This window comes from Pholis gunnellus (genome assembly GCF_910591455.1).
Source record: "Pholis gunnellus genome assembly, chromosome: 8".
NCBI lineage: Eukaryota > Metazoa > Chordata > Actinopteri > Perciformes > Pholidae > Pholis > Pholis gunnellus.
In genome coordinates this window covers 16,294,328-16,315,592 of record NC_136534.1, presented here as the reverse complement: position 1 = coordinate 16,315,592, position 21,265 = coordinate 16,294,328, and the positions used below count along the sequence as shown (strand labels likewise).

General features: G+C 45.7%; 1 protein-coding gene across 3 annotated transcripts; it reads left to right on the top strand.

Moving 5' to 3' along the window:
• The first annotated feature begins 96 nt into the window (after window positions 1-96).
• Window positions 97-21,113, top strand: shc1 (SHC (Src homology 2 domain containing) transforming protein 1). Of its 3 annotated transcripts, none has more exons than XM_079164796.1 (14): window positions 97-283; window positions 4,733-4,777; window positions 11,420-11,611; window positions 11,846-11,916; window positions 12,460-12,523; window positions 13,622-13,741; window positions 14,962-15,015; window positions 15,372-15,423; window positions 16,241-16,367; window positions 16,450-16,600; window positions 16,933-16,990; window positions 17,149-17,265; window positions 17,840-18,075; window positions 18,249-21,113. In XM_079164796.1, the coding sequence occupies exons 1-14, from the start codon at window positions 140-142 to the stop codon at window positions 18,375-18,377; spliced, it is 1,560 nt and encodes a 519-aa protein (XP_079020922.1). In that variant the 5' UTR covers window positions 97-139; the 3' UTR covers window positions 18,378-21,113. The 3 variants fall into 3 exon arrangements, with proteins under 3 accessions (XP_079020922.1, XP_079020921.1, XP_079020923.1); XM_079164795.1 differs by having other exon boundaries at window positions 11,015-11,611; XM_079164797.1 differs by lacking the exon at window positions 4,733-4,777.
• The last annotated feature ends 152 nt before the right edge of the window (window positions 21,114-21,265 follow it).

The window sequence follows — 21,265 nt, the reverse complement described above, 5'->3', positions numbered from 1 at the left end:
GTGGATCCGCGGTCAGATGACGTTGCCATTTGTTCGCGGAAGTGGCTTCTGTCGTGACCGTGGAGGAGGGGGGAGGCAGGGGGAGGAGGAAGGGAAGGAAGGAAAGAGAGAGGAAAGAAGAAGTTTAGACTAATCTCTTATGAAAGTTAATCAAAACTGTGAAGCGCGCGGCGGACAAAACCACCGACCTTTTGTCCCGGTAGATGAAATTAGGCCGAAGTTTGAGCAGCGACGGCTTGGTGGGCAGGAGGGGCAACTCGAGGGAAAGGGAGGAAGAGAGCTGGTAAGTTGCTCGTTAAAGTTGACCACACTTTTGTGTTGGGGCATGGTTTTCAGATCTGTTGCGTGCTGTGCGTCAGTGTACCGCAGTTATTGTGCATGTGAAAAGTTTGAGGAAACAGTTCGCTTACCTTTGTGGTGCCTGCAGGGAAGCATTGTTCTGTAATGGAGCTATTAAGACGATACAGTGTAGCTTGACGGGCTACTGTAAACAAAAAATAAAAAACCCATTGTGGCTCACGATCATAAATGTTTAACTTCGTCCTCGCGCTGTCAGACGAGTTTTCAGGTTTCGTCATTTCAGCTTGAAGTCTCAGTAGCTGCCAGTAGAAACAGCAGCACAGTCACTGATAAATGACTAGTTAGTTTTAAAATAGGCAATAATGAACAGTCAACTGAGCGGCCTCAGCTGAGGGCTCTATTACTAAATGAATAGAGAAAAGCTCCCTAACAAGCCTCACAATTGAGTCAGAGCTGAAATAATTCATTGATGATAGAAAGTTGATTTGCAATTCATTTGATAATCAATTAACTGTTTGAAGCAAACCCTTGCTGGTTCCCTCTTCTCCAATGTAAAGATTTCCTGCTTTTCTTTGTTTTGTATAATAGCTAACTGAATATTTTTTTGCATCTTGGACTGTTGATCAGACAAAACAAGTCTTTTGAATGAGTCACCTTTTGAAATATTCAGATTTTTCTCTATTCTCTCATTTTATACACACAAAATGATTGAGAAAGTAATTTGCAGATCAATTGATAATGTAAATAATCGTTGCAACTTTAAAACAAATGTCTATAAAAAAAGGGTCAGAGTCGAACTAAATCTGTCCAAGTTGCTGTAAATTGTCACTGAGATAAGCTATAGGCCTATAGCTTATCAGTGCGCGCACACACACACACACACACACACACACAGATATGTTCACAATTACACAGCAATCTTACACTTTTGCTCCTCTATTCCTTCTGTGTCGAGCACATCCATGGAGACTGATCATCCAAACACACCTCCGCTGTGTTGAGACGGGGTCGCTGTGACTTAAGGTTCACCGTGAACGAGTGAAGGACAGGCAGACTATTATGGAAACGGACTCAAGGGTATGGGAGATGATTGAGGCGACTGAAAGCAGTGGGCTCAGTGCTGTTATCAGGGTCAGCCACACCGCTCAGACCAGCAGCCCCCTGACGTGATATCATATGGTGGAAGTTATCTCCGCTGAAACGGAGGAGAAGAGAAGGTCCAATCAACAGCTGATCCCCGAAAAATGGTAGATTCAGGCCAGACGCATGTCAGGAGCCAGACAAACAAGACACGTGTGCACTTACACACCAACACACACACACACACACACACACACACACACACACACACACACACACACACACACACGGGAAGGACGGTCCGAGACACAACCCGTCAGTCAAAGCGGAGCATCTCGGCCACTCTATCACAACATTGGCACAATCCAAAGCCACTTGATTAAAATTGGATCTGTCCAATTCTGCTCAAACCGTATCAGTCGGAGGTGAAAGCCTTCGTCCTGATTGACGGCACAGCGTGACACTTGTGATTGTTGCAGCTTCATTTTGACAGGTGTGTGTGTGTGTGTGTGTGTGTGTGTGTGTGTGTGTGTGTGTGTGTGTGTGTGTGTGTGTGTGTGTGCGCTTGGGCACATAGCCATACACTCACCCTCAGACACACACAAATAGTCTTTTTTTTGTTGTAAGAGGTGAATGTTAGCGCTGATATTTGCCTTGAATTAGTCTTGTGATACATGGTTAGTGATAAAAACACAGTGTCCAGGTATTACGCTGCTTTAAACATGTCGAGGCTGTTGACAGGACGTGTCTGTTTGTGTGTGTGTGTGTGTTCTGGAAACAAGCTGTAGGAGTTTGTTTTTGAGGTCGTAGCATGTGGTTGTCCGTCTCTACCTCGACACAATGGGACTGAGCCTCAGCTGTGTTTCCTCCTGCACTGCTCGGTGGAGTGCACCGTGCTCAGCGCTCTAACCGCAGTCAATCCTGTCCTGTGCAATGTTAAGAAATGAGAAGTGAGTGTAGATTGGTTGTAAATCGCACACACAAAAGCAGACCTGAAGTCACACTGTCATGACAGTTGAGTGTATTCTTTGGATTGGCTGGCTTTGATCGGTTTATGGTTAACTTTGAAACACACAGTTTATAAGTATTGGGAGTGTGATGTAGATCCAGATCAGGGCTGCTCCCCCTCTGTCTCGCCTTGGGTAATGTGTTAGGTGTGAGACTGAAGTTGCACCTCTGCCAAGAAAGGTCACTTTAGGGTTACGTCAATATCAGGTCTGGAGCCGACTGGATTCTGATTTCCTTGTCTGTCCCCGGTCGAGATGTAATCTCAGTTTTTATGCTTTAGATTGTTCCCTATACTAATTTCAGAGAATAATACATCACCAGTAAGATTATGATCACTGAATTATTTTACTGCTCTGCAAATACTGAGAGCACTTTATTTAAATATTGTCGATAAAATGTACTATAAGACAAAGCAGTGATTAAAACCAACCGTTATTTGAGCAGCTGAAAAAACAGGGACTTGTTTTGCTAAAATAGTTGGAACGCTGGGATACTGCAAGATGTATTTGAATTAGATAACACAATCTAAATGGCGTAAGCAGTATGTACGATGGGAAAAACAACAGAATCTACTATTGAATTACTTTCTTTATGTTTATGTTTGCAGGCCAGGGACTTTTTTCTAGCTTTAGTGTTTTATAGAAACAGAAACCGTTTCCCTTTTAGCTTTGATTTGTGATAATGTTCACCTCCACCCGGTAGAGGAAAGCCTGGTTAGTAGTTAATGTGGACGTACCATCACACCGGGTCTGGTTGACGTGTTTCGATACAATACCGGTCAGGTGGAAGATGGAACCAAGTGTTGAAGCATCTCCTTCGTCCCCTGTGGCTTGTATTGCACCTCCGTTGTACTTCGCTTCGGACAAAAACGTCTTCCAAATGTATAAATGTGATGTCAAATATAAATATACTAGAGTTTTTGTATCTATACCAAACCTGTAGTTTTTAATATCTTGCTTTGAGCAACATTAATTCCAACCCTCATTTGTTTTTTGGTTTACAAATCAAGCCAAACTTCCTAAACACAACACATTGTCATGTTTTAGCACAAGCAGCCACACAAAAAGAGGAACTTTATAAAATTGGCAACGTTATAACTAATCAGAGAATATGTCAATGAGACCCGATGAAGCATTCCATTCCAACTTGTGTTACTTTACGGTTTCAGTACTCGATGCTGTTGACACATTTGGCACTCGGACAAGCGTTTGTGTTCGACTGGGAACTTTCGTGGAGAAACAACACGGTTTATGACAAATACACTGTGGCAAAAAGGGGAAGTTGTAAGTGGCCGAGAGTGGCAGCAGGAAGGGAATGATGGAAGGAGATAGAGATGTGGGAGTGTGGTTAGAGGCGGTGGAGGGAGGGAGGGAGGGAGGGGGGGGGGGGGTTGGCGCGACCCAAAATAGCCAGCTCACATGTTTGCTGTGTGCGTGGTGAGCTATGAAACCAGCAGAAAGGCCTCCTGCTGAATGCCTGTCTAATCTAATGCTCACCCTCACCCCTAATTCTTCAAAATGTGATTGCCATTTTTCTGTATGTACGTACGTGTGTGTGTGTGTGTGTGTGTGTGTGTGTGTGTGTGTGTGTGTGTGTGTGTGTGTGTTTCCCCCCCCCGTCTCTCCCTCTGTGCTCATCGTCATCATTATTGTCTTTCTTGTCTCCATAATGTGAACTGATGTTGGACAGCATCTCAGGCTGGCGGTATTCCAGAAGGGAAAAGGTCAGTGACTACTAGGCCCGTTTACAAATTTGTTGGCCTAGTGTACCTAAGGGGGTGAGTGAGGCGGGTTAAATCAGATCACACGCACACACACACACACACACACACACACACAGTATAAGAGCAGACATGGCCCTGCAGGGTGTGCGTTGTATCCAGAGCTCTGTCTCGTCCGTCTCCGACTGTTTCGTCTACATGCTGCAGCTTCCACAGTTATTCCATCTACTAGAAACAAAACGCACACTCGCTGACTCGCGTTGGACAAGCCGAGACACAAACATCCTACACATGTGGTCCTTTCAGTTAATTCCTTTCATTCCACAGAGTGTGTTTGGACACGCACGCTGGATTATTGCCTCTCTTCTCTCCCTCCTGATCAGTTCTCCCGCTCTGTCTCTCTCTGTCTCTGTCTGTCTCACGTCGACGTTGTGTCTCTGTATGCTTAACCAACGGGGGCCGTTTATGTCAAGGAGGTCCCGTGACCCTTCTCCACAGCTGATCCTGGGAGCAAAGCATGCTGGGAGTCAAGTATCTGCAAGGGCGGCGTTGGAGCGTGCCGTGATTGGCTCCTTCAGTTTTTTTGTGTGTACAGTATGCTGATGTGCAGTTTGGTGTTTTTAGGGTTACAGACCCACAGGCAGCCTGTGTTGGCCAATGGAATATATGGTAAGACATTCAAATGATACAACCTGGTAATCTAAAGCACAGTGTGACACAGTGACAAAGGCGTTGCGACTTCTCCCCACTATGTAATATCAAAAAGAAGGGTCAAAACTCTTTAGAGAGGTTTAAAGGATAGATCCAAGTAAGTGAACCTTCCTGGAAGTAATCATTTGACCCACTTATGTTCAAGAAGGGTTAAATATGGGTGTTTAACTTCATGACATGTACATTTAGGGCTGCATGATTACAGCAGAAATGCTCCAAATTAGTTCTCTAGACATCTCAAACATGACTACAGTTTTTATAATAATTGAAAACTGAAGTCACACACGGTGTATAATCGAGCAGCCGTGTGTATGTAAATAAAAACAAAGAAATGTATATCCTTCAGGAAGGTAGAAGTATTTGCAGGTTTGTTGCATTAGAGACTGCATCACTTTTACTAGGATGTGCCGAGTAAACCATCAGCTGAGTGAGTATTTTGTTAAATATAAATTCAGGATAGCACTTTAATCCTTTACTTACCAAAATATATGAAATCCCTAAATATAACATGATCCTTTTTGTTTTTTGTCAACCCTAAGCCACAGTGTGTCGTGTGCTTCACTGGTTACAGGCATGGTGCAGGCTATCCGGGTTGAGGGGGTTGTCTTCACTATCCTACCTGTGTGCTGCATGGTGGTGGACGTTACCTCGAATGACACTCTCTGCAGTTCTCTGATTTTTTGTCCTTAAAACACCCCCGAGTGCACCACTCGACTGCATGATGCCGGTGCAGTGGTCAGAACGTAGTACTGCAGCGGCTGTGTGTCGGGGTGTCATTTGAGGACTCTCTGCTATCGGCTGCGCTGTGTTCCTGTGTCACTCTGTGGGTGGTTTCCTCTTCTCTCCGTGGCGCTGCCGTCGCATCGGATGCGCTTGAATGTCGGGGAACCTATCGGTGGGATCTCTGCTTTCTGTTTGCCAGTTCAGAGTCACTCGGTGGTTGTTGTTGTCGTGCTCGCCTGGTAATAACCTGTCCTTTCCCCCTGGAGAGCTCTAGTCGGGTAGTAACAGCCAGTAGGGAGTGTTTACACTGTGAATGCAGGTCTATTTTCTTTCTTTTTTTTAATTTGTCCACTTTCATCAAGGTTATATAGACTGACCTCATGTCACTCTGTGCTCAGCCCTGAGAGGGAGGGTGAACCCTCGTCCTCTGTCTGTCTCCATCCTCTCTCTCTCTCTCTCTCTCTCTCTCTCTCTCTCTCTCTCTCTCTCTCTCTCTCTCTCTCTCTCTCTCTCTCTCTCTCTCTCTCTCCCTCTTTCACTCTGTTTCTCAGGTTACCAAATATGAATAAGGGAGGAGACTTGAATAGCCGACATTGACAACCCCCCCCCATACACACACACACACACACACACACATATACACACACAAACACCCCCCCCTCCCTTCCTCCCTTCTTCCCTTCTTCCACATCCCCATCTCCCCATGGAGTGTGTGCATTAATGTGCAGGAGTGTGCATACACATGTACACTGTTAAATGAGTGAGGCTGCAGAGAGGTTTGGGGGAAGGGGAGGAAACAGGAAGGAGGTAGGATGGGAGAAAAAGGAGGTGGGGAGGGCAATGGCAGCAGCGAGTGTGTGTGTGTGTGTGTGAGACTGAGAGAGAGAGAGAGAGACGGGAAGAGAGAAACTGTGAGGCAGCATCACCCACCCAGACTGGGAGGAGGGGAGGACAGACAGCGTGCCCGTCCCTCTAACGGACAGAGGTGAAAGTGGGAATGAGAGACAGACGTGAGGGGAGAAGAGGAGCACAATGAAGGAGTGCCATTGTCCATCCTGGCAACACTGCCATTTCACCATCTGCTGAGGGAGAGAGAGAGAGAGAGGGAGAGAGAGAGAGAGAGAGAGAGGAGGGAAGTAAAGAGAAGAGGAGGCAGCCAAACGGAGGAGAGGATAGATGGAGAGGAGCTGCCGGCAGTGACTTTGTGAATTGATCGAGCGGATCAGAGGAGAAGCACGTTTTTCAGGGAGTGGACGGACGGAGAGACAGAAAGAGGAAGGAGAGGACGGAGGACCGGACAGTCTGAGGCTGTTTAAACATTAATGTGTTCTCATGTGAATATGGAGTCCAGCTTTAGATGAACCACCATGGATTATCAACTGTATGCTTTTTAATCCACAACAGGAGCTATTTATGCTTTGCCATTCATATAAAAAAAGTCTTGATTTAGACTCACTTTATACAGAACAATTTAAATAACTTTTTTTTGTTTTTTGTAAATATAGATTCTGATTTTGTATTCTTTGTGTGCGTATTCTGCAGGATGTGAAACAATAATGATCTTTGTTAGCTGCTGCACAGAATATTCAGGTTTTTCTGCAAGTTTTCTAAACATCAGTGTTGTCTTTTAGAAGTAAATGTAGTTGTTGTAGTTTATACTGTTGTTAGAAAAGTGATTTAATGTACTTTTTGAAATAATACCAGCCGTACAGTTTGACATTCCCTAGCTGGAGTCAGTGCATGCAGCCGACGTGGGATGTCAACATTGATTCGGGTTTTATGTCTGGCGCGACGCCGGTCAAACTTTCATCGTTGTCTGAAACCTAATTGATCTTTCTGGTCGTCTTTAGTTTGTCCTGCAGTTGTCTGATTTAAAAAAAAACAAAAAAACTCTAATGTGGAGCCTTTGATGCAGCAACTAATTGCTGTCATGTGATTCGACAAAGCAGTTATCTCTTTGTCTGACGATTTCTGCGGTTGTCAGGACTTCTCAAGTGTTTATCCTCCGCAGGCATCTCTTTTTAATGTCTGTTGCCATAGCAACGGGCAGCAGCTGCAGACAGAACAAGATGTAAAGTTCTGTTTTTTTTCTTTGTCTTTTAGAAAAACCGGTGCTGTTTTATTAGCTAACTGTATATATTTAGTAGACTTGTTAATGCACATAATTGTGTGCAGTTTTTAGACTTTCCTCTGTAGACAGGGTTGCTTTTTTCTCTCTTTACTAGACGGTCTTTGTCTACGCGGAGCTCGCCAGACTCCGAGAATCAGGGTTGTTTCAGGTCACCTGTCTCCCCCCCCCCCCCTCCCCACCCGGTGTAGTCTTGTGCGAGTCGGCGCAGCCCCGCTTGTCCTGATCTCACCTTTTGTCACCGGCAACTACCATCTTCATCAGTCAATGCTGACGGGGGCCATTATCAGGACTGACTGGATGAATTAGATCATCGTACTGGTTTCTCTTGTACCTATCGCTCTGTTCAGCTGCTCGGGGGGCCCCCTTGGCCCCTAATCACCGATCATTAGGAGTGCTATGTTTGTGACACTCTGTTCCTTTTTTCTGTCTGTGTGTGGGTGACTGAGGGTTTCTCCTCATGTAGAGGGTCATTTCCTCTGCAGTCACCTGGCCGACACTGTGTTCTGTGCACTAACACATCTGGATAGTCCTCTCTAATGTCCATTTCTGTTGGATCTTTTGCCTTTTAAAAAAAAAAAAAAATGCTAATTCTGTCTCAAGACTAGTTTCTGGTTTTATTCAGGGTGTGACTGTGACTGTTTTCTTTGTTCTGCATGCTCTTTGATTGTCCAATTACCGGGTGTCTCTTTGTGACTTTCCCAGCCATACTTCTTTCCAGCTTTTCTGGAGATCATCCCGGCCCGTCTGGCAGTGTGTGAGTATGACTGGATCCTCCTCGGTGCTTTTTGGCCAAGACCAGACGGACGACTAGCTAGAATTGCTAGACAGTCCCCTCTGTGGTGCTAGACTGGTGTAGGCGACTGTTCCTTTGCCGTGCGCCCCAGCGCCCACGACAAAGCTGGTTCGCTGTACTTCAGACACAGTTAAGTTCTGAATCGTTAGTGTGCGGAAAAATCAACCTCCTCGCTTGGCGTCGCTGAAACAACGGTGCAAACTAAAAATTTGCGACGCTGCGCAAGCGGTGTAGGAAAGGTAAACGTGTGTAAACCTGGATCTCCTTTTGAGGAAGTGAAGTTCAACGGCCAGCTTGCTGCAGGACTGTAGGTGTAGCCTTGCCTCCTACTGAGGGCAAAACTGTTTTGTTTGTGCTACTTTGGGACACTGCGAGTGACTGTTACTGTACACGGACTGTTGTTTGCCTTCTAGGTTGGACTATGCAGAACATGAGATGTTGCGTGGCGTCTGTTCAGTAGTGTGCAATAGAACTGAGAGCTAACCTGCTGCTTGATAAGCACTGCCTTTAGATAAGGAAGGAAGCGGTTCCAAAGTACAACACTTGGCCTGTTCATATCAATATGGCTCTGTGTCAACGCTCTTCTCTCAGGTAACTGACTATAATCTGGGCTTGTCGTTTCAACCGGTGCAGTAGTGAAGTTGCAGGGTGAGAAGAGAGGTGCGTAGAGAGATCGGCGTAACAACAAAGTGCAGTTTTAATAGAGCCTTTCCAGCTGGGTGAATGAGTTCACGTTTCGACTCCAGCACCGTTCAGGGAACCCTGGGTTTGGAGTTCAAAACCGACAAATCAGGTCTCATTACCATCACAAGCCCACCGGTAGTCGTCATCAGCCAATGACCTACATTCTCCGGTGTTACATCACCACCGTGCTACTGCAGTGTGTGTGTGTCACTGTACCAGACAACATCTCAACCGATCACTATCTAATGGTGCTCCAGAAATAAATAAGAAACGAACATCTTAACCGAGGTGGCCAGTTTTAGGAAACTTGAACCAAGGCAGCCTCGCTTGTTTTAGCCATATCAGGAACTTCTGTCAGGAACGGGCCCAACACGGCCCAGTCTTAAGTACTAACTTCTTTTCTTTCTGATTTCTACTGGTGTCTATATAGGTGACCATGCCTAGCCTCTAGCCATCCCTTGAACTTAGCGAGGCAGACAGACAGGGTTCACCATTAATACATTCGATAAAGGGGAGTGTTTAACAGGACAGCCTGGAGAACGGGCGGGCATACGAGGGAGGGGGCGAGGGGGAGGGAGAGATCATCTGGAAGAGGAGAGAGGAAGTGGTGGCGCGGGAGAGGGCGGAGGCGCTGGAGAGACAGAGATTGGCAGAGTACATCGTGTGGAGGAAGAGAGAGGGCTTCCAGGAGAAGAGAGGAGACAGAGACAAGGGAGGAAAGGGTGCAGAGAAAGTACCAGAAGTAATCTGGAAGAGGAGAGAAGACGAGGAAGAAGGAGACGCGGAGAGGGCGAGAGCCATTCAGAGAGGACATGAAATCATTTGGAGGAAGAAGAGAGAGAGGGAGTAAAAGATTTGAGGAAATAGGTGTTAAGGAAAGCGTGCTGCGTTGGATACTAGCCATACATCAGTAAGCTCTCTCTCTTCTTTAGCAGTTCTGGGCTTCATTGAGCTCTGCAGGTGCTCGCTGTAGGATCGACCAATTAGAGCTGTGCATTGTGTGTGTGTGTGTGTGTGTGTGTGTGTGCTGCTGCCGTGTTCGTGCGTGCTGCCCCGTTGCGATCCCCTCGTTGGCTGCTAATAGGATTTTTATGGGCACGCGTCAAGCAGGATAGAGCTGCCAAAGGGGAGCCGCTTCACACATGCACGCGTTTGCGCCCGCCAACACAGACGCACACACACACACACATACACACACATACACACACACAGATAATCTAAGAAGCATTGTGGGCAGGGAAGGTTTAGACTTCCTCACACGCATGTAAAGACATCACGTACAAGAGCGCACCCCTCAGTGCAGTGAGGACACATGTCGGGGGAGGGAGGGAGGGAGGGGTGGGGGGGGCGTTGAGAGACAATCACTTGTGTTGATTCTCCATGGTGCTGCCGACAGCTGGATAACTGGCCCCCGCTGTTAAGTTGGGACAAGAAAAACTCACAGATATTGTTTTACACGAACGCCATTTCATCATCAGTCCCTGGGAACACACTGAACACTGGTGCCGATTTAAAAGGACAACATGATCTGCCCTGGTGCACTAAAAACAAAACTTTCTACCATTAACTGGGATGCCCCACTTTTCCTCTGCGCTTTTTGTCATTCTGCTTTCACTGTGGATGAAGGATTTTTTAAAGCAGTTTGGTTTCGGTCGCCTGGTAATGAGTGGAGGACAGACAACCAGACAGATGGATGCAGCTCTTACGCCGAGAGAGACAGACAGATGGCTGTGTGTCCTTTTTTAGAGAGAAACTTTGAATACTGAGAACAAAGAGACTTTGATTGAATCACTAGAGCCTGTTCGGACTTCTGCGGATATAAAGACACTGTAGATTCATTATGGAACTTGTCCCAAAAACCAAGTACACCCACTTTCGGAGTGAGTCGCTGAGCTCAACTGATGAAACAAACTCCAACCCATCATCGTTCCCTCCGTCCAGTCCTGCCACCCCGCTCACTCCCTCCCCTGGCTTACCTTCTTCTCTCTCCTCCTCGTCTCTCACTCCTATCTTGCCCCCGTCTTCTCCCCGCCCGGCTGAGAACAGCCCCACCACCCTCTGCTCCTTCTTCCCCAGGATGGGGTCCCTTCGCCTGGGTGTCTCTGCCACTCTCCTCCCAGGACTCAAGGCCTCAAGCAGGCTGCAGCAGCCCCATGCTCCGGTTGAGTTCTTCGTGGACAACCGGAGCAGCTCCAGCTCCTCCCCTCCGCTTCATCACCCAATTCCCCCTTTAACCGCTCCTTCTCCCCCTCCTCGACCTCCTCTGCAGGACATGAACCGGCTGGGAGGGGCGTCCAGGAAGGCCCGGGCGGAAGCGTCGGCCAGGAAGGCCCGCGTGGAAGGAGGGCAGCTGGGAGGAGATGAGTGGACGCGCCATGGCTCCTTTGTCAACAAGCCCACCCGCGGCTGGCTGCACTCCGACAGTGTGGTCAGCACCACCGGTGTTTCCTACAGTGTGCGCGTAAGTGATCGGCACACTCTCACTAACCCCCTTACCAAAATATATAATCACACGTCTTTCTTTCCAGACAAGTTTCTTTGCATATATACATCCTCCTCCTTAGAAATTGACAGAGAAAAAACGCATTAAAGAACCGCCTTTGCTTTCTTCCTCTGTTGTGTTCCATCTGTCCAATGTGGCCCCGATGCAGGAAATGTCTGACGCTAATGTGTTGCCTTCCTGTTTCCTGCGCAGTACATGGGGTGCGTGGAGGTGCTACAGTCAATGCGGGCGCTGGACTTCAACACCAGAACTCAGGTCACCAGGTGAGATTGCACACAGCTCATGCGTTGCCGGCTTGCCATTTCTCTCATTCAATCTCGCGTTTGTGTTCATGTGGGGGGGGGGCGAGATGGAGGACGTGTGCTCAGACTTAGAGGAACACCACTCACCTCTCATCTATTTTTGTCTGCTTACCTTTATTTCTGTCCCGCTGCTGCTCTCTTTTCCTTGCTTGCTTGTTTCTCCCTTGAGTTAGTGTCTAACTGTGAGTGTGAGTGTGAGTGTGAGTGTGAGTGTGTGTGTGTGTGTGTGTGTGTGTGTGTGTGTGTGTGTGTGTGTGTGTGTGTGTGTGTGTGTGTGTGTATACAGGCCTGCAGCCCTCTCCCAGCACCTAAATTAGAATGTTCTGGAATCCTGGTGGTTTCCGTAGTGATGTTTGTCTCCATGGCAAAGACAAACACAGTTTAGGGACGATAAATTCAATCACCCGCCGCCAGATCCCATTTAATCCACATAATTGTGATTCAGGGAAGGTGTGAGGGTTAATGATATGCTGTTACAACACTTGCATGTTGTCAATGTTTCAGGGAGGCAATCTCTGTGGTGTGCGAGGCCGTGCCCGGAGCCAAAGGAGCCCAGCGCAGGAGAAAGGTACACAGCATGTACACTAGCACACACCCTTACACGGCATTATTTATTTATATGGCTTAAGTGGGCAGCAGTGGGAAAGGTTCTCTGCATAAGAGCTAGATTTAGCTTGATTGTCCACTCTGTGGTCAGTTGGCTATTCAGTCACACACTCTCCCTCTCTCTCACACACACACACAAACACATCTTGATTTAGGATGATTGTACACTTCTGCGGTTAGTGGGCTACTCGCAGGTAATTACCAATCACTCTCTGGTCTCCCTTTTCCCGCCCTCGTGTCACAAGGGAGGCTGGAGAGAGGAGGAGAGTAGTAGTTCGTGAGGAGCCATTGTCAGGCCAAAGAAGCATTGCAGACGAGCAGACACAGCCGACAGTCTGCGTGTGTCGAGACTGCATGTGTCTGTGTACAGTGTTCCTATGAAACTCCAAACATCCACCCAAACAGTCCATAAAACAAGTGGCTAAATCCAGCGGCCTGTTGCCGTAGTCGCTGATTTGAGCAAGGAATGTCTGGCGCACCAGACAAAACACAGTTAAAGGATGTAAACTAGAATAGCTTAAAAACCAGTCCAGTCCCTCTGGTTTGGCTCAGGGTGGCAGAGCCCGGGCGTCCTGCCCCGGTGCTGTTTTTCTCACAGCGTACGCCAAATATTCTGGAGCAGATATGGATGAAAGCCATGAGAACAGGAGGAGGATCGGGATAAACTGGCTGGCACAATAGTGCTGGCGTGGTCTGCGTGATGCTCTTGGCCCAGCCGTCAGTATGTGAGCTGTCCTGTCTGCTCTCCATTGGTCACAGTTGGCCTCGGAGACAGGATCACGTTCACAATTGCAGCTGTTCTTCCACACACACACACACACACACACACACACACACACACACACACACACACACACACACACACACACACACACACACACACACACACACACACACAGGCCTGTCCCCACATACGCCCCCAGTCTCATGCACAGGCAGGGAGGACTCAATGGACTACCGCGCCTTGTTAAAGTAAAAAAAAAAAAAAAAAGGCTTGTTGTTTTCTGTTTGTGCACCTTGTTTGTTTTTTACTCACGGACCGCATCCCTGTCCTTCGCAGCCTTCCTCTCGCTGTATGACATCCATCCTGGGGAAGAGTAACCTGCAGTTTGCCGGCATGACAATCAGCCTCACCATCTCGACCAGCAGCCTCAACCTGCTGGCCGCCGACTGCAAACAGGTAAGACTGAAACCAGCTCACTCTCGGAGCTGCTTTTGTGCGAATCCTTCCTCAAAAACTCTGTCGCTGATGTAGATTTGTCCCTGATCGCCAGAGATTTGACTGTGAGTCAAAGATGCATCCGATTGATGGAGCTCTGTTGTGGCCAGAGGTGTGTTTGGTATCCAGAGTGCACTTAGCCTGCGCAGTTGACTGAAGCAGAGTAAACCTGAGGACCTCTCTGCCTGAGGGATTTCATGTGGATTTAAGGATTATACTTTTTTTAAAGGTCATCTTCAGAATGGCAATTTTTTTCAAAGCTTCTTCTAGTACGTAAACTGCATTGATATTGTTCATTATCATTTTATCCACTAACCTGAATTACCTGCCGCCCAGAGTTATTTTTATGATAATTTCCGAGGATATGTTTTAAAAGATGCATGTAAATTATTCCTACTGCTTTCACGCTCTAATTAATGATATCATGAGATTTTAGCTAGCTGAGATTTCACAGAAGGTTGGACCTAAATGATATAATAATAATTAAAACAATTAAGGAATTACTATTATTATATGTTATATGAAATATATATTTAACTCTACTTTTACTCATACCTTAATAAACCACAACCTAACTTAAGGTATTATCTTCGTGCACTGTGTTTGTGACCTTTTGGGGATACCAAGATACATTTCGAGCTTCTCCACTTTGTTTGCCTCATTTATTCTGGACGCAGCACAAATCACTCTTAACCATCGTCTCGACTCCTGCATCGCCGCGGGGCAGGATGTGATCCTCCCGTCTATGACTTAATAACTGCTGAAAGATGTTTATTTCTTTTGGGAGATGGTGTACAGCAGTGCAGCGCACCCTCATTAACACGTAGCACAAAGAAACATACCCTGCAAATATGTCCATTCACAAATGAAGCCACGGATATCGACCGCACATTGTGCACGGCGCATTAGCTAGTGTTGATGTTGTCATTGATCCAACATGGGCGGTTATTGCAGGCTGTTAAAAAGGTGTTCCATCCACTGTCCCACTCTCTGTTGCAGTTGATGCCTCTCAATGGAGGGGAAAAAAAGCACTTTTCTCAGTAACGATTCCACATTTGTCTCTCCATCCACATGCTTTCATCTCACTTCCCACATACTTCATGTCACCCACGTGCTCTCCTTCTGTCTCTCTCTCCTCCCTCTCTCTCTCGCTCTCTCTCTCTCTTTCTTTTTCTCCACAGATAATCGCCAATCATCACATGCAGTCCATCTCCTTCGCCTCTGGAGGAGACCCAGTGAGTCACTCTCTCAGCTCAATCTCACTCTGGCCTTTTTCCATCTTTCTTCAGCCTGCATATCCTTCCTTCCTGTCTTCTGTCATTGTCTATTCCTATGAATGCCACTCACTCCATTACTGTCTCGCTGGTCTGCAGTCTCTCTCTCTCTCTTCAGAGCTTGATCTTGTTACTTCCTGTCTCGTCCTCTTTCAGCTGAATGCGTTTTTAGCTTCTGTTATGACTGCAGCTTTTGCTTTATCTCTTTCTTCTTGTTCTTTTCAACCTTTCTATCCTAAACCTGCCCTTCACTTCGTCTTCCAATCCATTTTTCCCCTTCCCCTCCTCCCCTGACTGTTTTACCCCGTCTCCCTCAGGACACAGCTGAGTACGTAGCATATGTGGCCAAAGACCCAGTCAACCAGAGAGGTGAGAAGACACAGCAAAATGACACCTTTCCTCAGGCAGCATCTGGCAAAATAGACACTTTAAAAAAAAATGTGTCGCTTCAGTACATGAGTTGCACATTTTCTCTCTTCGTTCTGTCTCATTGGATGGCAATACAGATGTTGACGTTGCACTTTCAGCAATTACTGTAAATTATTGAATACAAACAAGTCCTTTTATGGCATAAATTATAATTAATAAATGAATCCTATTAAATAGATGATATGGCTCTATTTATTTCTTACTCTCCTTTTGAATTTTGCACACATCCCACTGGAGACATTACAGACTCAGTGAGCAGACTGAAGGAAGATAACAGTACATTTACCAGCAAATAGGCATAGCAAGTACCAGGACTGTTTGTAAGTGTTTGGCACAGTCTGCTTTATTGCTTATGTGCTAAATATATAATTGTCCATGCAATGATGGCAAATACAAAGGACAACAAACACTGTTCTCAGGAGCAACAAAACAATATATATAAAAGAAAATGTTCATGTGCATTAAGGTTCTGCCAGCACACAACACCACTTTAAACATTCCTCATGTTTTCTATGCAATCCTGTAATTTTAGGGAAAACTTGTAGGTAAGGGGTATGGCATGGATTCTTTCTTTAAAGAAATGACTGCCAATGTGTCCTCTAGCAAGGTACATGTACATGAATGTACTGCTGCTGAAAATGCACAAGCGTGAACAATTTGATACTTTGCCTGCAGTTCGACAAACGGAGTACATATTTCATTCAAATGCATGTTGCTACAGCTTCCTCATTAGTCATTTGTGCCTCCTCTCCTTCAGCGTGTCATATCCTGGAGTGCTCAGAGGGTTTAGCCCAGGAAGTCATCAGCACCATCGGTCAGGCCTTTGAACTGCGTTTCAAACAGTACCTAAAGAACCCCCCCAAACTGGTCACACCTCATGACAGGTAAATGTGAAAAATGTCCCTCAATGTGAGCTTATGTCCGTATTTCGTCACCCGTAATCTGTATCTGCCCGTCTTCTCTCAGAATGGCTCCGTTTGACGGCTCTGCATGGGAGGAAGAAGAAGATGATGAGGCCGCTCCACCTCCTGACGTCCCTTACTATAATAATTTCCCTGGAAAACAGCCTCCCCCTGGTGGACTGATTGACATGAGGACCCGCCCTGGTGCCACGCTGGTGAGAAAACTGCACATAAGCACAACGGGGGGGGGTGGGGGGGTATAAGATACTCATACACATGCTTCAACACATCCAAGCACCACTCCCACTGCAGTTAAGAGAAGATACACTTGTAAGGAATGTATTAACTGTACAGAAAGTGTCAGACGTGCCTAGCTCTGAGCCTAGGACACTAAAAGGCAATCACAGTTGCGTGGTTTGAGATAGATAAATCATCATTTAACCTTTTGTAACCCTTTTTAATAGGAATCTATTTGTGTATGGATACAAGATGTGTGCCCACATGTGGCTGTGACTCATTATTTGTTTATATGCCTCTGTGTTTGCAGCCTTATGGACAGCCAGGCCAGAATGACATTCACAAGCAGCCTCTGCCGCCTCTACCAGGTCTGTCCTGTCTGTCTGCATCTGTCTTATTTTTTTGCTTTGTTTTTTATCTTGTCTTGTCTTGTTAAAAGAACATTTAATGTGCATGGCTGATGAGGAAATGTGCCACGGTCACTGGTCTTTTTTCCCCGTTTTATGCTTTCTTCTTCTTCTTCTAGTGGGTGCCAAAGAAGGCGGAAGGGAACTGTTTGATGACCCTTCATACGTCAATGTGGACAAACCCCGCCCCCCGGTTGCAGCTAATGGAAATGCTCACAGAGATGCTTTTGACATGAGTAAGTGCCTTTAGCCAGTCCATGTTGTGTTGGGAGTATCCTACCAGCTTTAGAAGTCAAGTTGAAATGGACTGCTGTCCCAACACACTGAACAGTGTAGGCAGACAAAATAATGTTTACAAATGACAAGATGTGTGCATTGTAATCAAAATGGCCAGAATTACTAGTAACACAAACATGCCATTGTTTTACCATGTGGAGGGTGTAAGGGTTAATTGTTGACTAAGGAGACGAGCAGAGTAGTGTGTACTGTACAGGCGGGCTAATTGAAGAGTGGAGCTGCCCACAGATGTCAGTCTTGGAGGAAGATAAGGGAATTAGAATGTCTTTGTCCATTACAGGGCCATTTTATGGAACAAGATTGGTTGACTGCGTAAAGCTTTTCGCATTAAAGACACAGTCCACTATCGGTGTTTAGCATGCGACTGTCAAATCATGTGGTTCGCTTGGACAAGTTCCAGTCATTTGGGTTCTAAATGGAAAGAAGAAGACGATGTTTGCTATATAGACATGCATGTGACGGTTTCCACAGAGAAATGCAATATTCCAAATGTATGTGTGTTTATTTTCCAAGAGCCATTTGACGATGCCCTGGGAGTCTCTGCGACGGCAGCGCCCCCTCTGGTGCAGCAGCTGCAGTGCGAGGCCTGGTTCCACGGTAGCTTAAGTCGCAGGGAAGCAGAGAGGCTGCTGACCCGCGACGGAGACTTTCTGGTCCGAGAGTCTGGGACCACGGCCGGACAGTACGTCCTCACGGGACAGCAGGGGGGTCAGCCCAAACACCTGCTACTAGTCGACCCAGAAGGAGTGGTGAGTCAGGGAGGGAGGAGGAGATCATAAGGGCAAGAGAGATTACACAAAGGGGAGGGAGAGGGCCGGAATGGTCGGGGGCCATTTTGCAAGTAGTGTTTTCCTAACATGTAGCTGTATAGGTTTGTATGCAAACGTGCCTTTTAATGCTTTTTTTTTCTTTTGTCTTTTAGGTCCGTACAAAAGACCATCGGTTTGAAAGTGTGAGTCACCTGATCAGTTACCACATGGACAACAGACTCCCCATCGTCTCAGCTGGGAGCGAAGTGTGTCTGCAACAGCCAGTCGAGCGCAGAGCCTGACAATACACACACACACACACACACACCAATGAATTTACTCCACCAAATATACACACGCTCCTGCAGCAATTCATCACAAGACAAACACACCTTTGTATGCTATAACACACAGTTCAACGCTACCCTTAACACACACACATACAGTAATACATATGCACACACCATTGCAAAGAAAGCCAAAAAAGAAAAAGAATCACCAGTTTCTTTGTAAAATCCCTCACTTGCTGCTGTTGCTACATATTCCTGTCCTCTCTGAAAGCCAAACTGTGACCTGCAGTCTTCTACACCAAACAACTATCAGGCGCATCGCTCCTCAACGGAGAAGCACTGCTGCAATTTCTCTACAGCCTACTGTGAACCAGGGAGGAGCCCTTTGCTTATTTCCGAAAGGGCAGAAAACAAATGCAATTTCTTTTTTTCTTTTTTTTTTTTAAAGGACAACAAAAAATCTTTAAAAAAAAAACAGAACATTTTACTAATACATGGAGTCTTGTACAAAAAAAAAAAAAAAGAGGAACTGAAACGTGAAGAAAGGAGCATAAATGGGACAACGAATGAGATTTTCAGTGCTTTTAAGCATTTGTTGTTTCATACAGGGAAATGATTTCTGTTGCTGGAGCATGTGAGGCAAAAGCCAGACTGGATGGTAACGGTTCTTTGTTTCAGAGACAGACCCAGGCTGGAGCATGAACTCTCCCCTCAAGTGTCACTGGAGCACTTCAGCAGCAAACCTGACTTTGAAAAAACAAAACACAAAAAAAAACATGGTGAATATGCATTAACGAGTTTGCTTCCAATCAAATCAGGAGGGCCACCCTGCCCCCAACCACTCCCCTTCTAAGGACTTTGAACTTCAACCACCTCCAGTGATACCTGGTGATGATAAAAGCCTGTATGCATAACTGGGGGACTGCTATACCAATGACCACGTTCTCTTTTTATTTCCATCGGTTCTCTTGGGACTCATTCCTTGTCGGACATTCTGAGTTGAGGAGGATCTAAACAGCTGTATCTCCCTAATCCCTCCGTAAACACAGTTACACATACACCTTTAGAACACACACGGTCTGCACCACCTGTCATGCCAAAGAACATGAACTCGGTTCGCTAACAGCCGAGAAAGCCATGACAGCTATCAGCAGTTTATCTGTCTTTGTGCGCTTACAGCATTTGGGAGCAAGTTTAGATTTTAGAAAGCAAATGAAAATAAGACTGTTTTTAGAGGGGAGAAGAATCTATGCGATTATGCCTGAATACATCATTAAAATGCCGATTTTTAAAGTAAATTGTGCGCTGATGTCACCCACAAACACAAGAACAACTACATTACGAAGAGCATCACTTTGACCTGTTGCTTTTCATTGACACCTTAGTATGTGTTTGCACTGACAATCTATGGGATGTGTCTTTACAGAGGATTCTGACTGAAAGCAGAGAGTAGTTAAAGAGGGGCCCTTTGAAACGTTGGCTAATGAGAAACGTTGAACAGTCTAAGAAATGAATTTTCCCTCTGCAAAATGATGCAAAATATGTCATTGTAACCGGTTAGGTAATTTTGTGTATCATGATGTTGCTTTAATTTGTAATCACTTGAGGGAATAATTACCTTTTTAAAAAAAAAAAAAGTGGTTTGGGGGAGCATTGCTAATGTTGTTGATGCTGTTTTCAAAAACGTTTGAGGATCCGGGGGGGGGGGGGGGGGGGAGAAGTTCACGCTATTGTTTCTCCTGTCCTCTTCTTCCTCCCTCAGTTCATGATGTTGTTGTTTTTTTTATATATATTTTTAATTGTGCCTTGTTTCTTCAATGCAGTCTCGTCACTTCAATGCAGTCACCTTATGTACTTAATTCAAATGTAGTGGACTACAGGAGAATCTTACACAAGCCTCTCAGTTAAACAAAGACTCTGCACAAATGACACTCCAATAAACACACAAACCGATCCAGTGATGGCAATCTCCTCTGATGCACATTCTTGCATACAGCTTCTAGTCACAGATACTTGATGTCACCTTCGGGGTGGGGTTATTTCCTGACCATCTGTATATAACATCCACTTTTGACTGGTCAGCTTAGTATTGGATCCTTGTTCTCATAGTTGTATCTTTAACGGCGTAATTGATAAGTAACAGACACCACAGCACTGAGGTAGCTCTTCTTAATAAAGACAGTTGAAGAAAGTTGTCAAAGAGATCGAGGCCGAACTCTTGAAATATGAGAGGGAATCTTTTTACTGTCGACTAGTCCTCAGATTATAGGTGAGTCCGGTTCAGGGTCTAACATGCACGCACACAAACACTCGTACCAGAGTGACGTCTGGGTCAGTCAGGTACTCACACTCAGCCTGTTCAGGTGTTTGTAGTTCCGAGATAGGAAAACCAGAGCTTTAAGATCTGCCATTACTGTGTGTTGTGTGTGTGTGCTGAAACACACGTGCCCCTCTGCATCATTAGTGAATAGTCTTGTGCTGTCATCGCTCATCACAGATGCCTTTGTTGCATGAAAATCCTTTTTTTTTTTTTAAATGTGTTGTTTGTTGTTGGTGGTGGTGATAGTATTGTTGATGTCGTTGTACTTTTTCATTTGTGAAAGCCAAAGGTTACTTTCAAATAGCGTGCACAGATATTGATTTTTACTTTGTGTTTCTGTTTTAATACTTTTTTTGTTTGTTTATAGGGAAACATTTCTGTTTACACCTGTATCTGAAAATATAGATTGCATATATAAATACCTATATCATTCATCTCTCTTTGTGAGTTTGGTCTTTTGATTTGAGTAACTGTGTGTTTATCACTTTGTTGGAAAGGCTTTGTAAAAAATCCTTTTCATTTTTCCATCAAAGTCCACCAATGAAACAACAAAGCACACACTGCTGGAAGGTGTGATAGC

Coding starts and splice junctions, on each gene's coding strand:
- shc1 (XM_079164795.1), top strand. CDS start 140: ATGAAAGTTAATCAAAACTGTGAAGCGCGCGGCGGACAAAACCACCGA. Junction 11,612..11,845: donor GTGTTTCCTACAGTGTGCGC/GTAAGTGATCGG, acceptor TTTCCTGCGCAG/TACATGGGGTGCGTGGAGGT. Junction 12,524..13,621: donor GAGCCCAGCGCAGGAGAAAG/GTACACAGCATG, acceptor TGTCCTTCGCAG/CCTTCCTCTCGCTGTATGAC.